Source organism: Acanthochromis polyacanthus, chromosome 17, assembly GCF_021347895.1.
Source record: "Acanthochromis polyacanthus isolate Apoly-LR-REF ecotype Palm Island chromosome 17, KAUST_Apoly_ChrSc, whole genome shotgun sequence".
Lineage (NCBI taxonomy): Eukaryota > Metazoa > Chordata > Actinopteri > Pomacentridae > Acanthochromis > Acanthochromis polyacanthus.
In genome coordinates this window covers 28,361,951-28,380,481 of record NC_067129.1, presented here as the reverse complement: position 1 = coordinate 28,380,481, position 18,531 = coordinate 28,361,951, and the positions used below count along the sequence as shown (strand labels likewise).

The 18,531-nt window shown below is 40.2% G+C and overlaps 1 protein-coding gene across 3 annotated transcripts in view; it reads right to left on the bottom strand.

Moving 5' to 3' along the window:
- The window catches only part of nup98 (nucleoporin 98 and 96 precursor), a 132,802-nt gene extending 119,181 nt beyond the window's left edge, over window positions 1-13,621 (bottom strand). For all 3 annotated transcript variants that reach the window (XR_007937293.1, XM_051937940.1, XM_051937941.1), the window contains exons 1-10: window positions 13,456-13,621; window positions 11,356-11,465; window positions 11,176-11,271; window positions 10,099-10,284; window positions 9,838-9,977; window positions 5,426-5,533; window positions 3,142-3,322; window positions 2,884-3,053; window positions 1,389-1,526; window positions 1,175-1,304 (exon numbers count right to left, since the gene is read on the bottom strand). Coding sequence is in view for 2 of the 3 variants with exons in the window: in XM_051937940.1 (XP_051793900.1) it covers window positions 1,175-1,304; window positions 1,389-1,526; window positions 2,884-3,053; window positions 3,142-3,322; window positions 5,426-5,533; window positions 9,838-9,977; window positions 10,099-10,284; window positions 11,176-11,271; window positions 11,356-11,434 (1,228 nt within the window). In the remaining variant the exon portion in view is untranslated. The remainder of the gene's footprint in view (window positions 1-1,174; window positions 1,305-1,388; window positions 1,527-2,883; window positions 3,054-3,141; window positions 3,323-5,425; window positions 5,534-9,837; window positions 9,978-10,098; window positions 10,285-11,175; window positions 11,272-11,355; window positions 11,466-13,455) is intronic.
- Between the last annotated feature and the right edge of the window lie 4,910 nt (window positions 13,622-18,531).

Sequence of the window (18,531 nt, the reverse complement as noted above, 5' to 3'; positions counted from 1 at the left end):
AAACAAAACAAATGGCGGAACTAACAGCCAGCAAACTACAAGTATTTTTTACCTTCAAAAGTAGCGACAGACTATTACATATTAACAACCTAAACAAAACCCTGACGTATTTTCTACGTCTGTCAACACAGACCCTGTCACAGTCACTTTAATGTTAGCGGACTCTGTTGAATGGCTAAGTTACATAACCACAAACAAATCTCACAATATCACAGTAAATCGAGTTTGTGGGTTTTTTTTTTATTCATGCCGAATTAAAGAGCTGCTCCTCACCATTCACGAGTGTTTGTTTCATATTCGACATCCTTAACTTTATCTTGTAAATTAGCGTCCGAAATTAAATGGGAACATTTGCAATGGAGTTCGTCAGCCGCTTCCACCACTGAATGCGGTAAACTAATTAATAGGAACTGGACTTCAAACAATTTAGACACGGCGTCTAAAAGCGTAAAAACTGCAATGTCTAAAGTGTGAGAGGAAACGGTGCATTTTTGGTTAAATTATACAATGTTCGCCGTCAAAGTCATTCATATAAACTGCCTGTAATGTGCAGCAAATAGTAGTTAACCGGCGCCAGCTCTTCAGTGACCTTAACGGTTCCGTACCTCTAGTACAGATGCTACGGGTACGGGTCCGTACCTGTAGCATCAACCAATATATTTAGTATTATTTGTCCAGAGTTTGCTCAAAAAAACCCTCCTTTAATGTTCAACAACTGTCCAAAATGAGTTTATCACCTACTATGGCTGAGAAGGGTTTAAAAAATGCTAAAATGGGTCCAAAATGACTTTAAATGTCTTCAAAGTAATTCAGTTTTCTTTAAAAAGTAAGAATTATTCACAGCTAACGTTCGTGGTCCTGAGTGGTGGATTTGTAGTAGGATCACAATCAGCTGATGTAGTGATCACTGGTTGTCATGGTTACAGTGACGCCGTGCCACTATCTCACAATGATACAGAAATCTTGAACAAATCCATGGATCCAGACTATAAGCTGCATCACTACCAGAATCTAATCACTTGGTCCTTGTGTCATTTCTGACCTTCACTGAAGATTTCATCCAAATTCGTTGGGTTTGTTTTTGAGTAATGCTGATATCAGACAGACGCCGATCGTCACATAACTCCACCGTTCCTTTGTGCTTCTAATGTGTTTCAAACTGAGCCTGACTTACCGAAGGTGGAGGTGTTGGTTCCGGTTCCCAGTGTGAGAGCCGGCTTGTTTCCAAACAGCCCGGTGCCAAAGGACGGAGCACTGGTGGTGGTGGTGCCGAACCCGGCCGTCTTAGTCCCGAACAGACTCTGCTGTAAAAGGCAGCACGAGGAAAACACTCAGAACCCTGCAAGAACGGTCTGACTTAACAGCAACAGATTATGATGAATCTTTACCTGCGTGCCCACGTTTCCAAACCCAGTGTTGGTTTGACCGAACAGCCCGGTGGCCGTCCCAAAACCGGTGGCGGTGCTGGTCTGAGCCGTGCCGAACAGGCCGCTGGACTGAGACGCTGCCGTGTTCCCAAACAAACCCTGAACAAACACCAACACATCCTCACTTTAAAACACACACATCCTGACACATCCAGGCTGTCGCTGTGTCAAAATAAAACTCCAGTTTGAAATGTAAAAACCTGCGATACAGTGAGACCGAGTTATGGCGAGGAATGATTGTATTTGTGAAACCAGCAACTTTACATTAAAAAAAAACACCAATCAAACTAACATATGACAGTTTAAGTTGTAGTGACGAACACATTAACAGGGTTTCTGCAGAAATCAGTCAAATCTAATGCTGTTTAACCCCTTAAGCTTCAGTGTATCGCCGGCGGTACACCTACTAATTTGCATAGGAATTTCAAGAATGTCCGACGGCTGCAAACACGATTATACAAACACTATACGCCGATGGAAAGCTTAGATTCTCATGAATCCGCCGGTATAAACCACTTTCAGATGTGATTACCACAGCGGGTGAGAAAAACACATTTGTCCGACAAAAACAAATATTCATCCATCCGTTCTCTATACACGGCTTCAACGCACACAGCGCGACTCACATTTCTGGGTTCATTATTACACACAGATGAAAATATTCCACAAAAAACGGCCATAATCCAACCTTTTACATCCAGACGACACAAGCCAGTAAACTATTTTGTCCAAAACATGTCCTGAAGTCGTATAAAATCCCCGAATCGGTCATTTTCAAGGAAATGCACCTCGTGATGCCCGTCCAATATTCCCCGTATTTTTCGTAATTTTTTAAATTTAAAAATAGAATATTAGCGATTTTTTGTACTGAAAACGGCTGGAATTGACTGAAGCTAAAAGGGTTAATGCCATTTTAATGCTATACAGTAAACATTTTAATGCCATCACTGTGAACTCAACAAATTACACAGGTTTGCTTTATTGTAAAACATGATTTTTATATAAAAACTGTCCCTACATTTCACTATTTCTGAATCCAGAAACCACCCCTGACCACCCACTGGCTGCAGTCATTCTCTGGATTTCACGTTTTCTGGTCATTTTTGCTGGAATTTGCATTTCCCCATTACCCAGCTCTCCTCCACCTGGTCCAGCCTGCCGGTCGCTTTACAAACATGCAGTTTTTAGCAACTGTACCCGACCGGTCGGAACCGTCATCACAATGCTTCAGCACATTTACGCAGACAAATCACAGTGTATAATTACATATTATCATAATCAAACATTTTTATTGGAAACTGCAGAAAGAATTTTAATGCCACTAAGAATCAAATTTAATGATTCTTAATGCCATTTAAGGCCTTAATTTTCACAGTCAATGTAATGCCTTTTAATGTCCTGCAGAAACCCTGATTAATGCCATCAGAGTGTAACAAACACAGCTCAGGGTTCTCACCATGCTGCTGGTGTTGGCCTGTCCCATGGTGTTGGTGTTGCCGAAGGAGAAGCCGGTGCTCTGAGCGGCGGTGGTGGTCTGACCGAACGGCTTGAAGAGGCTGCTGGCTTGCTGCTGCGTCTGACCGCCGAACAGACCTCCTGTGGTCGTACCGAAGCCGCCGGTGGCTGCTGGAGAGAGGAAAACACACGGCATGTAGCTTCATCAGCTCCAACGCTCGAGGTCGACCCTCCAGGTTCTGTCTTCGTCGTCACTTACCGCCTCCAAAGGTGCTCTTGTTCTGGCCGAAAGAGAAGCTGGTGTTGGGGGCCGCGGAGCCGAACAGGCCGGTGGTGGCGCTGGATGTGGCGGTGGCCGGACCAAACAGGCCGCCGGTCCCTGGAGCCATCGGGTTGGTCGGACCTTTCCTGCCCGCCTGGTAGTCCTCCAGCCTCAACTCCTGCAGGCGGACGGACAGAAATCAGGTCATGATGGTGCAGAATGACATGTTGTTTAAGGGAAACGGAACACATCAGGGCCCATTTAAAAAACCATTTCTGCTGCAACGCCTCTGATTCGCCTCAAAGTTTTATGGAAGGGGGGCTAAATTCATTCTAGTCCAGGTTCCACAATCAGCCCAGTCTGAGCTCCAGTAAAACCAGTAAAACCACAGCAGAATAACCTGTAAATAACCACAACTCCTCATGGTTCCTTTGTTTTAGTGCAAAAATGTTCATATGCAAGGAATTCTATTTTTACAAAACATTGTGAACAATGCGACTCGGCCCCGGATAAGCGGAGGAAAATGTATGGATGGATTGTGAACAAATTGAAGTTTATTAAGAAAAATAAATTCAACCAGAGTGTCTACAAAAGAACAACATTTAGTCCTCTGGAACTGAACCAGAGAGGATTTTACTTTATGATCAAAATGACAAAAGTCAGACAAACACAAGACAAAATATTACAGAAATGAGACACAAAATGAAACAAAACGAAGAGAAAAATTAGACAAAAAAGTTGAAGTTTTTTGTACGGGCTACCAGAAATTTAGATTTGGCAAGAGTTGGTGGCCCGTATTTTCCTGTAGGGCCACCAGAGATTTTGATGAAGCTTACACATTGAAATAATACAAAAATGAGACACGACACGAAACAAAAAAAGAGGAAAAAGTCAAAAAGTGATTTTTTAAAAATGGATAAATTACAAAAACTAAACAAAAAGGACAAAAGCGAGAAACCAAATGCCCAAAAAAATAGACAAACGACACAAGCAAGACAGAAAACCCACGAAATGACAAAAGTGACGCACAAAATGAATAAAGAAAAACACAAAATGACAAAAATAAGACAAAAAACACAAGACAAAAAGGAAACAAAATGATGAAAACATGAAACAACAAAAGGCTGGCAAAAAAGACAAAATATGAAAACAACGAGGCACAAAAGAACAAGGATCATTCTAGTACTTCACTCCAGTAAGTGGAAATTACTTTAAATTTATAATTTTACTAATTTACAATGTGCAGTTAATGTCTTCTCTGGAATTTTTATACTTTCAGGACCGGATTGGACCCTCTGGAGGACCACTTTTGGCCCGTGGGCCTCGTGTTGGACACCCTTGTTTTTTGGCAAACATGATTATTATATAAAGATATTTGGAAAATTTCAGCTTGATAACTCATAGTTTCTGTGACGTATTGTTTTCAGATCGATGTCTTGGTCGTGCTCATGTTATTCTGATGCCATTTATTTGATCTAATGCAGTAAAAATTACACAGAACAGACATGACAAGGTTTAAATCTGCAAAGTGGGGTCTGAAAATTAAAAAAAATTCCATTTATGAATATTTATATTTTCATTACTATTCTAAAACTCCAGACTTCCACACAGATTTCAGTTCATGTCAAACCCACTCAATCAGCTATGAAGCTTCACTGTAAATAACCGTTCTGGATTTTTGTGACAAACTTTTCCAAAACAAACTATTCTACATGTTTTGTAATTTGTGACCTGCAGCTACGTACGGTTCAGAAAACATCATTGGTTGACTTCTGATATTTTTCTTAATGAGCTCAGAGATTAAACTTTTCATGACAGCTTCAGCTTCTTGTTTTTGTTCGTCATATTACAACTCGCCTTGTTAGATTGAAAATGCTGGAATAATTCACTGGTTGGCGTCAGATTGCTGACGTCGCTAGGCTTATGCTATCTCCAGGAGTTCTGCTGTTCCCTGTAGCCTGCTGCTAACGCTATCTGGAGCACTGTAACGTTCTCCTAAAGCCACATTAAGTGAATCAATTCTCTAACTGACAGAAAGATCTCCTGAGCAGAGACACAACCTGTAAAAACTGAAGAAGCAGCACAGAAATCAGTACAAATCAGGATTTTAGCTGCTTTCACTGTAGCTAAGGCTAGGCTAGCAGCTCAGAGTAAACAGAGGTGATGATACTTTACTTCCATTACTGTGATGTATATTCAGTTACAGTAATCCTGATTAAGCAGTAATCTTATTCTCTGTATAATATAATAAACATTTTAACACATGAGGCTCCAAACTGACCTCCAAGGACTTGTTCTCGTACTCCTTCATGGCGGTGATGCACTGGTGCTTCGTGTTGATGCTCGTGGTCACTCCTGCTTTTACCATCGTGTCACTTCCAGTTGGGGGCTAAAAGAGGGAAAAAAAGTCAAAAAAATAAAGCAGAAAACGTGTGAATAAGCTGCACTGTTTGTCTGCAATAAAACGGTTTAAGCTGCCTTTTAATCACCAACAATTCAGTGTTTCCACGACAACTGCACAGGCTAACAAGAACCCGCTGCCAGGCCAAAACATTTAGCTTTAATGCTAAAAACAAATATTTATTTGGAAATACAGTCTGTCCCTTTATTAACCAACACTGTGTTTTTCATTGGCAACCCATCTTAATAAACTATTGTTGTTTTAAAGTCCGTTTCCAGGGCAGTTTACACTGAATAAAACATAAAAATGAGAATTATTCCCTCATTATATCGGGAAAATGATTCACTGAAGGGAAAACAGTCGAGCAAACTGAACGCTGCAAAGCAGTCGACTGTTTCAGCAAACTAAAGATGCAAATTTTATGGTTTTTGGTCAGTCAAATAGTCCTTAAAGGAAACGAGACAGTGGCTGTTTGTGAAGTCATTTTTAACATTTAACTGATGTTTGCCACAAAATCATCTCCTCTGACTGCTGTTCCCAATAAACATTTCCTTGTTTCTTAAACAAGAACACGAAACCATTAACCATCACTAACTGCTACAGAAGCCTTCACACGGTGTCTGTTGATTGATAAACGTCCACAAAGCTCTCTGGAACCAACTCTGGAAAATACTTCACAAATCTACAACAACAAATCACTAAACTACAAACACTTTGGATTTCAACAATAACGTTCTCGTGGTTCTTTGAGTCCGATTGACGGCCTCCTCTTGCAGCTACAGCACTAAACAGAAGGATGTTCCACCTGGTGGTGCAACCAGGTACTACAGGGCTTTTGGGCGAAGTAACGGCCTTATATTTATTTTATAATTTATGGCTTTATAAACCCTTCCACACTCATAAACACTCCTCATGCTCTAAAGTTTATGATGTGAAATAAACAAGGCGAGCTGCTGAACGCCGCTATACGTCCTACAGAAAGCATGAATGATGCTACGCTCTCTCAGCATTTTATTTCCATTTAATATTACTTCAACCCTTCTGTTAGGTTCGTTTCTCAGGAACAGCAATGAAATTTAATTATTCAAAAAATACCAGAAACCTAAAAATCCCAATAAACATAGTTTATATCTCATTATTAACTCCATTATGAACCACTTCTACCAATATTTATTATGATGGTGTTCTTTATCTTTCACAGATCAGGTTCAAGGAGAATTCCCGACTTTTTCCCATAAAAAAATCCACATTAAAACTTTTATGACATTAGAAAGACCTACACACAAAACAGTTTAACATGACAATGATTTTTTTTATTACTTTTACATTAAGACTTTTCTTTTTATGGAGTGAAGTTGATAAATTAACATCTCTTCTGTTGACGGAAGGTTTGAGAATATGTCAAATGAACCACTTTATATGTTGATTACACTTAAGTCAAACAGAAGAAACTTCATAATGAAAAAACACCTTCAATAATTGTTTTTAGCTTATTTCTACTTTTAAATGGACCCACAACATAACAGGAGAGTTAATGGGTTTTAATTATTACTCTTTATATCGTTTACATTTTTTTAGGTTAGAAAACGTTTATTTTGCCGCAAAAATTATTTAAATTATATTGCAAAATCCAGCAATATAGCAGAAAATCCGTGATACAAAATTAGATATAAACAACTTAAAAGTCTGTGACACAGTGAGAGCGTTAAAAGAGAACGGTGATTTGGTGAGGGATGAATGTAGCATTAGAACACAGGAGTGATGGTTGCTGGAAATGTTCCTCTGTACCCCTATGGAGATATTCCATTAAAAATCAGCTGTTTACAGCGACAATAGTCATTTACCACATTAACTATGTCTACACTGGATTTATCATTCATTTAATTTTATCTTCACTGGGAAAAAAAACTGTTTTTCTTTAAAAAATAAGGACATTTCTAAGTGACCCCAACCTTTAGAACCATAGTTCACACTGACATTCATGTTCTTTATGAGTTAATAATTCAACCAGTTAAAAATCTCTTGGCGGTTTCTGAGTACAGGCGGACAGACGGAGCTCTGCAGAAACAGACCTAGTGAGGAAATGTCAGACTGGAAGCTTCTCGTTCTTTATTTGAGGGTCAGACCAGCTGTTAGGCCACACGTTATAAGGTGACAGACATAACTAACAGAAGACAAGCCTGGACTTCAAACATGGAGTTCCATGTGGAAGAGAGCGACTAACGTTTGACATGGACTTTGTGAATTTGCAGATTTTTACATCTGAAGACAAACTGAAGGAAAAAAGGAACTAAACAGAGGAACGTCGGCTCTTTGAAGTCTACAGAACAACATTACACAAACCCTTTACCAACGTGCTGTTGAGAAAAACATTTTAAACATTGCTTCTGTTGGAGTTTCCCTGAGATCCTGTTAATTCTCATCACTGAGGACTTTTTCTCTCAAAGCAGTGAAACAAATTACGACACCTCCAGCCCACATCAGAGTATCTTATCTGTCAGCTGCAGACCTTCTCACTGGTCGGTCTGCCTCCTGAACTGATAAACTCCTTTTATCGTTTTCTACGTCACTTCTACCTCTACAGTAAAGACGTCAGAGACCATATGAACATTTTAGACTGAAAACATTTGATAATTCTGTAGAACACTATGTTTTGTGTCAGTCTCTCTATTCAACAACAATATGATGATGATCTGCTGATCATGTCAACACAGCGCAGGAAACTTCAGGGAGCAAAATGCAGCCAGATTAAAAAGTAGACAGTAATCACCAACATGTAGGACTAAATAAAATCTGTGACAGGACACTCCCTCATGTCAGGGTTTCATAGCTGTGGTCTGATTCCTGCTGTTTGACAGAATTAACACACGAACAGCTGCTAGTTCTGTCAAGAGTTAAACTGAGTGTAATCCTCCTTTTTCATTGGTGCGGTTCTGGAAATAACATTTCTCCAACACCAAATATGAAGACAGGTGGCTTCATACAGGATGGATGCTTTCCTAAATTGGTCACTACACACAAACGGGTCTTTGGATTTTTGTCGCTGAACTACAGCTGCAGCTATCGATCATTTTGATGACTCATTATTCCATCGATTATTCTGGTGATTAATCTACTAACCTGATTCCATGCCTAGCCTTACAGCATCAATAGTGGAAGTGAGCGTACTGTGCAGCAGAAATAACCGTCCTGGTGGAACAAAGGCGGACATCTGTGGTGTGTTGTTCATACCCGGTATAGTACAGAGGTATTTAAAACTAAAGCCATGGGAACCCACATGCATTTAGCTGGAGATGCAGAAATCACATTAATCTGTTTTTATCTTTGCTTTGTTTAGATCAGCAACTTTAGTTTCACTTTGACTTGGTTCAAATTAAAGTGATTTCCTTCATTATGAGACAGTGTCAGACCTACAAGCACCTCAATACAAAATCATGTTTAATATATGAAGTCTGACAGTTTCATTGTTCAGCTGTCTGTTATCAATAATCAGCCGCATTGATCAGCAAAAAAAAAAATATTAAAGCACAATTAACAGTTTTCTACGAGCCTTCCTGTGTGATATAACTTACAGTAGCAGCTTTTTACTGTCATAAATGCTTACGTTACTCATTGTTCTCCATTAAAACAACCTGAACACCGTCGGTTCACTTAGTGCAGAAAATGATGAAATGATCGTTAATCCTTCTGTTTATGTGACGAGTTTGAAGCAGAAAGTCTGAGTGAACAAAGAAAACCACCTTCATACCTGTTAACTCTGACTGAGGTTCTAGTTTTTGTTGAGTCACACACAGAAAGTCTGACTGTTAAACTGCCTTTGTGTTCAGTTCTGATCTGATAAACGCCGTAAACACTAGAAAAGCTGCTCTGGTTAAAATAGAAGCGTCCTGTCAAATTTAAAATCGGGTGAAGTCTGTGTCCAGACCAGTTAGTGACCTGGGATCTAGGATGTCGTAGATTAAATGACGCCTCGATTCAGAGAATTTTGCCTCGAGGAATTTTAGAAATTGAGTTACTGGAATAACTGGAGGCTCAACCACAGTTCTTGGAGACATTCTGAGCATTTTTGCCATCGCTCATTTCCAAAACTATAAGTGTGTAACAGTTTCACTTTTCAACATCAGACGGCCCAGACTTTCTCAAAAAATCACATAATGTTTTACATTTGAGCCAGTCAAGCGCAGCTAATAGTCAATAATAATGATTCTACAGTCAGTAGACAGACAGACAGAGTTTAAGCAGCTGCAGCAGAAAGCACGAGTCTGCATCCTGTCTGCGTGTGAAAAACTCACGTTGAATTTCACGGTGGTTCCTGGCTGCTGTGCGGCAGAAAACCCGGAGCCTCCGAACAACGAGTTGGTTCCACCGAAAGGGTTGGAGGTGGTGTTGGTGGACCCGAACAGGCCACCGCTGCTGGTGCTCGTCCCAAAGCCTGGAGGGCACGAAGACAGGGAGGTTCAGACGTAGAAGTTTAACCTTAATGACAGACATTCTGAGCTCTATAACAGGGATAAAAACAGCCCTAAATGTGATGCAGCATGGCGGGTTCTCACTTCCAAAAGAGGTGGGTTTGTTGGCACCGAAGGCATTGTTCTGCTGGGAGAAAAGTCCGCCGCTGGTGCCCGTTCCAGTGTTGCCAAACAGGCTGGTGGACGTGCCGCTGGCTGCACCAAAACCGAAGCCGGTGCTGGTGGAGGAAGTCGCTGGTTGGCTGAAGGTACTGGAGCCGAAAAGACCACCTGGAGGAAGCAACGGGGATGGATCAGTGTTCAGTAATGCAGCTTTTAAACACTCGGCCTCCTTTTATTGTGCACCAACGTGTCTCCTACAGGCTAAAGTAAACTAAACATGTTTCTCCAACATTGGTCCAAGGGTCCACAGGTGTTTCTAACAGTACATAAAAAGCGACGCCTCATATATTGTAGATATATTCACTATTTCTACAAACTCTAGAAAGAAGTTTCACCGTGATGGATGTATCCTCCACCAACTTGCTCCTCTGTTCACTGTTTTTGAGCCATGCTGCATTTATTTTATTCAACTTTTTGTGGGTTTGGGCAGATTTCGAATCCGTTTGGACAATTTGAATATTTCTGGACACATTTGATGTCAACAACACTGACGTCAGTGTAGTTTACATTTGCTAACCCTACTCTAATCACAGTAACAGGGTTGCTAATCCATGCTAATGTGATCTTTTTCTCAGCAGTAGAAGCTAGATATTTAGCTAGCTGTTACTGCTGACCAAGAGGACAAACTGACTGACGGAAAACAGTCCAAAGAATGAGTCTGATCCTGATAATATGAGGTAGAGTGAGACATTCTGTCAAGGCTGACAATGTGAGGAAAATAGAAGAGAGGACATAGCTTTGATCTACCCATTCTTTAGGAACACTGTTGGATGATGTAAACGACAAAAACAAAACATAAAATGACACAAATTGGCAAACACAAGACACAAAATGACAAAAATACACAAAATGGCAAAAACAAGACACAAAAAGACAAAACGAGTCAAAACGACAAAAACAAGTCAGAAAATGACAAAAACAAGACATAAAATTACAAAAACAAGTCAGAAAACAACAAAAACAAGACAAAAAAAACCTACCAAAGCCACTGAAACACACCTGGTTTATTCTGTGTGGAACCAAACAGTCCTCCGGTGTTGGTGGTCGTCCCGAATGCAGACGTCCCAAAGCCTCCCGGTGTCCCAAAGCCTGTGTCTGCAGAAACACAGTTCACATGAGGACACGTGGACGTGGACGATTTAAATCACCGGCTTTACGATCGTCTATAAACCGACTTACTTTGCTGACCAAAGGTTGATGAGGTTCCAAACCCTCCCGTCCCTCCACCAAAGGGAGTACCAAACGACTTGTTGAACATGTTGGCCTGCTAGCAGGACCGCATAAGTCTTCTGTAGGGAGACAAATGGGAACAACCAGGTTAAACACGACTCAGATGAGTTTTGTTCTGAATCTAAACTAGAACCAGCCTGATTTATGTGACTGCTGCTGAGGCTTATTTCTAAGTGACATATGCAGAAAAACAGGCTGGACATGAGTAAAACGTGGAGTTATCAGATAGTTTGTCCAGACATATAGAGTTTTATTTAACGTTTACAATAAAGGCGCTATTTCTGTCTTCACTTAGAAGTACTGCACAATGAGCGACTGTTTGTAAACATCAACAGTGAGTCTGCTAAAGATGACATTATGAAAAGAAAGAAGAAAAAAAACAGCTCTGGATATAAAAACACTAAACCAGGGGTGTCCAACATGAGGCCCGTGGACCAAAAGTGGTCCTCCAGAGGGTCCAATCCGGCCCTCAAAGTGTAAAAATTCCAGAGAAGACATTAACTGCAGATTGTAAATTAGTAAAACTATAAATTTAAAATAATTTCTAGACCAAGAACGTAAAGTAAAATACTAGATTGTTCTTTTGTCATTTTCGGTCTCGTTTTTGTCTCATTTTTGTAATGTTTGGTCTCGTTTTTGATTTTTGTGTTTTTCTGTCTGACTTGTCGTTTGTTTCTTTTTTTGTCATTTTGTCTTTTGTTTTTGTAATATTTTGTCCTGTTCTTGTTGTTTTTTGTATTTTTATTGTCGTTTTCATCCAAAAAATACTAGATTGTTCTTTTGCCATTTTGTCATTTTTGTAATATTTTTGTCTTGTGTTGTTGTTTCGCATTTCCTTTTGTCTTGTTTGTGTTTTGTTTTATTTGCCATTTTGTGTATCTTTGCCATTTTGAGTTTTTTGTCTCACTTCGGTTGTTAGTCTATGCTTTGTCGTTTTGTTTCTTGCTTTGTCCTTTTTTGTCATTAATCCATTTTTATAGTCATTTTATAACTTTCTAATTTTGTGTCTATTTCCATTAATTGTCATTTTGGGTCCCAATTTTGTAATATTTTGTCTCATTTTTGCAATATTTTGGTTTGTTTTTTGTCGTTTTGATCGTAAAGTGAAATCCTGTATGGTTCAGTTTCAGAGGACTAAATGTTGGGTTTGACATCCCTGTCAAACACAATAATAATAGTACCTTTAATTGTACAGCAGCTATACAAATAAAGGCGTTATTATTATTATTATTATCGTTACAGACACTGCAGAATGTTTCAAGCAGGGTTTATGTCTCTTTTTTGTGCATGTTTACATCAGCAAAAACAGTCCCGGTTCAAACCAAACTGTGAATCCTGAGTTTTTGTGATGTAGACCAGAGTAAACAGAACACTGGCTGCGAGGAGACACAATGGACCTGACATGTGGGGTCTGAGTCCTACTGATGCTACTGAATCAGATGGAAGTCTGGAGGACGAAGCAGCACATCAGGTTTTTTTTTTTTTTTTTTTTTTTTAAAGTGTATCTGTTGTTCTGTAAATCCTGGAGGGTCAGAATCAGATCCAACAACAGCACCGGACCCCGGCTCGCCCCTCGCCACCTCACCTGACCTCCAGCTCCACGTGCTAACAGCTAACCGGGCTGCACCGTCGGTCGGCACCGCTCTTCCAAAACACAACATTACTGTCACGTGCGTGCTATCTGGGTGAGTTTAAACCGGTTGGGAAACAAACCAGGGAGGGACCGAGCCAGATGAGGCCAGTTAGAAACCAACCGCACCTCAACCCGGCTAGCTGACGCCGCTAGCATAATATCCACTCCAGCTAACAACAAGTTCGCTCAGTGGATTCACCGAACAAACCAAACCGAATCGAACTGCTGCCGTTTACGGGCAGCCGGCACACCGATATTATCCGGTGTCGGATATTTACCGCCGTATTGACAGTTGGAAGTTACCTGCGTCAAGCTAACGTTAGCCTGCTAACTAGCTACTCAGCTAGCGCACCCACTAACTTTGGAAAACAAACGAGGGCAGAGAAGGAACAGCCGCTACTTTCACCGACATTTACCGTTAGCGGTGTCCGGTCTCTCTGTTCGCCGTCCTCCAGCAGTGGTGAAGCCACAGAGTCCAAAATGTTCAGCGAAGGAAGTGAGTTTGCCTGAACATCAGCTTAGCTTCATCCGCGAGGAGGGAAAACTGTCCACCAGCAACCGTCACCACGCACTTTCATCGTCCTACGTCATGACGTCGAGGACGCAAACGCAGCACCAAATAAAATAAATTAAAACGCGTTTTATTATTTAAACTGTTTAAAATTAATCAATCAATAAATACAATTTTGAATAAATAAACACTGAATTTATTTTATTTTTGGAAATTGCATATAGTTGTCAAAAACTATTTAAAAAACGACCCAACTTGTATGTATTCATTAAAACGTTTAAAATCAAAATTAAGTAAATATACAAATGAATAACACACCTGTTTGCTAAATTGCAGGTATGTAGTCAAAACATTATATAAAGATTTCACAGACATTTAAACAAAGAAAAGCTAAAAAAAAATATAATGTGTATTAATTTAATAACAATCAATTAATATTTTGTGTCTCATTAAATTAATAAACAAATTCTAACCAGTGCAAAATTTTATTCAACAAGTTTTTATTTGTATTGATTAGTTTAAAATAATTAGATGATATTTATGTCTCTCATTATATAATTTTTTGGGTTGTATGTATTTATTGAAAACATTTATTGTTAATAATATATTTTATTAATAAATACAATAAAATATAATGTTAATGTAAAACAATTAGATAATATATTAGTCTTTATTGTACGCTTTAATTAAAAAAGTAGTGATATTTTATTTACCATTTAAATAAATACTGAAACAAATATCATGTTATATTTATTTAATAGTATATAAGCATGAAAATGATTTTATATGCCAATATTTTATATACTATTAAAATAAATTGTTACATAAATCCAATAGAGTATTTATACAACACTATTCTAGAGATTCTGGGGGTTATCATTATTATTACACACGTGGACAAAATTGTTGGTACCCCTCAGTTAAAGAAGGAAAAACCCACAATTCTCACTGAAATCACTTGAAACTCACAAAAGTAACAATAAATAAAAATTTATTGAAAATTAAATAATCAAAATCAGCCATCACTTTTGAATTGTTGATTAACATAATTATTTAAAAAAACAAACTAATGAAATAGGGCTGGACAAAAATGATGGTACCCATAACTTAATATTTTGTTGCACAACCTTTTGAGGCAATCACTGCAATTAAACGATTTCTGTATTTGTCAATGAGCGTTCTGCAGCTGTCAACAGGTATTTTGGCCCACTCCTCATGAGCAAACAGCTCCAGTTGTCTCAGGTTTGATGGGTGTCTTCTCCAAATGGCATGTTTCAGCTCCTTCCACATATGTTCAATGGGATTCAGATCTGGGCTGATAGAAGGCCACTTTAGAATAGTCCAACGCTTTTCTCTCAGCCATTCTTGGGTGTTTTTGGCTGTGTGTTTTGGATCGTTGTCCTGTTGGAAGACCCATGACCTGCGACTGAGACCAAGCTTTCTGACACTAGGCAGCACATTTCTCTCCAGAATGCCTTGATAGTCTTCAGATTTCATCGTACCTTGCACACTTTCAAGACACCCTGTGCCAGATGCAGCAAAGCAGCCCCAAAACATTACTGAGCCTCCTCCATGTTTCACCGTAGGGACAGTGTTCTTTTCTTCGTATGCTTGGTTTTTGAGTCTACGAACATAGAGTTGATGTGCCTTACCAAAAAGCTCCAGTTTGGTCTCATCTGTCCAAAGGACATTCTCCCAGAAGCTTTGTGGCTTGTCAACATGCATTTTTGCAAATTCCAGTCTGGCTTTTTTATGAGTTTTTTTCAGCAGTGGTGTCCTCCTTGGTCGTCTCCCATGAAGTCCACTTTGGCTCAAACAACGACGAATGGTGCGATCTGACACTGATGTACCTTGGCCTTGGAGTTCACCTTTAATTTCTTTGGAGGTTGCTCTGGGCTCTTTGGATACAATTCCAACGATCCGTCTCTTCAATTTGTCATCAATTTTCCTCTTGCGGCCACGTCCAGGGAGGTTGGCTACTGTCCCGTGGGTCTTGAACTTCTGAATAATATGAGCCACTGTTGTCACAGGAACTTCAAGCTGTTTAGAGATGGTCTTATAGCCTTTACCTTTAAGATGTTTGTCTATCATTTTTTTTCGGATGTCCTGGGACAATTCTCTCCTTCGCTTTCTGTTGTCCATGTTCAGTGTGGTACACACCTTTTCACCAAACAGCAGGGTGACTACTTGTCTCCCTTTAAATAGGCAGACTGACTGATTATGAGTTTGGAAACACCTGTGATGTCAATTAAATGACACACCTGAGTTAATCATGTCACTCTGGTCAAATAGTTTTCAATCTTTTATAGAGGTACCATCATTTTTGTCCAGGCCTGTTTCATTAGTTTGTTTTTTTAAATAATTATGTTAATCAACAATTCAAAAGTAATGGCTGTTTTGATTATTTAATTTTCAATAAATTTTTATTTATTGTTACTTTTGTGAGTTTCAAGTGATTTCAGTGAGAATTGTGGGTTTTTCCTTCTTTAACTGAGGGGTACCAACAATTTTGTCCACGTGTGTATCATTATTACTAGGTACGCTTAGATCACATACATTTAAAACTCTAAACAACACGTGATGTTTATTTATGTTTTTGTTTCAGTTCTTGATGAAAACACAGAATCCCTCCTTTGTCTCTTTTTCATTCACCTTTAATGATTACACATGTTTCATAAGTTCTAAATTTTTTCTAAATAAATTACAGGAACATTTAGAAACACTTCTTTATTGTTTACTGTAATTTATTACACTGAGAAAATGAAATAAGTTACAGTAAATAAACACAATAAGATCATTTTAGAGAGTTTAGAACATCTGTAGCACTTGATCTGAAAATAAGGTTTTAGAGAAACAGCATTATTGACTGACAACAGATTCCAGCTGCGTTCATGACATTTACAATCCAGTCATTGTTTACATTTAAAGCACTGCTTCACCTTTTTCTGAAATATTCATTAAACTATCGGCTTCTTTCTCCTCCCCGTCCTGCATTAGTTTTCTGCCTATCTTTATTTCTAATCGTGCTGACTGTACAGCTTCATTTAAACATTCTGCAGGTAAATAGAAATGCATAAAACTGTAATGCAGATAAATTAGACTTTTGTTTCTGTAAAGCGATGTTCTCAAAAAACACATTAAAGACATGAAGCAGCAGAAAAGTGCATCATGAAGCCCGTTAAAATCAGCCACGTGTTTCAGACTGGAGGCCAGACTCTCAAACAACATAAATGAGGCCAAAAAATGACCAAAATCTGGAAACAAAACCACAGAAATGAGACTTAAAACAGCAAAACCCTGACAATATGACAACATTGAGGCTCATAAAACAACAAAACCAAGACACAAAACTATAAAATCAACCCTGAGCCTGGACTTCAGGAAAACATTGCTCATGTTGAATCCACATTTTTTAGAATACAGATTTTTGCCTGATTTATAAATAACATCATTCTACTTGTTCCTTCCAGCAGAGAAGACATTTCTGAGTTCTCTCTTATAACTGTATAACTTTAGATCACAGTCAATAGCAAGCCCACAGTGAGTAATAATAAGACAGGAGCAGAAAACAATCACAAACTGCCTGGAGTTCAGAGCATTAACAGGACTATCAGTGACTTTCAACCAATACGGACATCAACAAATGAATAATTTTCACATCAACCTGTCTCAGAGTTTGTTGCTGGACGGAACCACGGAGCGTCCGAGTCGGCAGCAGAGGTGGTCGAGGAGGACGGGCCGGATCCTCTGGTCTCTGAGTCCGTAGATGAGCGAACTCAGACATCGGGGTAAGATGACGAAGCAGACGTAGAAGACGTTCTGGACTCGCACAAACACGATCCTGGAGACGGCCGTGGACAGAGCGATGAGCAGCGGGTTGTAGATGGTGGAGGACAGGCTGAGGCCCAGCTGCACCAGATGCAGCAGAAGCGTGTTTCGAGCTTTACGGGCCGAAGCTTCGTCTGCGGAGGCCGCCCTGGCTGCTGCTGCCACGCCGACGTAGGAGGAGGCGATGGCCACGCCGGCCGACACGAACAGAAAACCTGTGAAGGCTCTGTCATAGTCAAGAGACACAGATCCAAGCATCAGGGCTATATTAGAACAGAGATCTTTCACCTGCAGAATCCCCAACTTCTGAAACGGAAAAGACAAGAGAAGTCGAGTGAGATTGTTGAGTGAACTGACGGCCCACACCGCGGTGACGGCCACCGCTGTGTTCCTGATGGTGATGATGGTGGTGTGTCTCAGAGGGCAGCACACAGCCACATACCTCTCCACAGACATCAACACCAGAGTGAGAGGAGAGATCACAGTGGTGAGGTTAGTGAGCAGAGTGAGACAGCCACACACCGGATAGGACAGCTTCACCCTGCACACGGCCAGAATGAACATGACCTGACTCAGAGCCAGCTGCACCGTGTCTGCAAACAGGAGGTTATACAGGAGGACGTAGCGAGGAGTGTCACAGAACACCGGCTTACTCCTCAGAGAGAACAGCATGGTGCCGTTAACGTAGAGGAACACACAGGAGGGAACCGTAGACAGAGTGGAGACCATCAGCCTCTCCAGGAAGCCCCGGTACTGCAGCTCCACGGTGGCATTGGAGGGAGGCTGAGATAAAGACGACATGGCAGAGGAAATTCAACACGTTAAATATTCATAGCCACTGAAGCACAACAGCACAAAGTTCCTACAGCAGTTCAGATGAAAGCCAGGAACATGCAGATCCACTTTCCTGAGCAGTCAGCAGGAGTTTGTTTCCAGGTGGGCAGAGCTGATCTGCAGGTTCTGCTTCACCCCACTCACCGTTTATGAACTCTGAGCTCACGGTCTGGTCACATGACGCATCACATGTCAACATGAAGGGCAGATTCACAACAATGATGAGACGGCCTACAGACAGGAGGTCCTGACCCTCACCACCCGGTGCTACCTCCATGACCTGGTGCTCAAATAAGATTATCCGGGGGGACACAGTAGA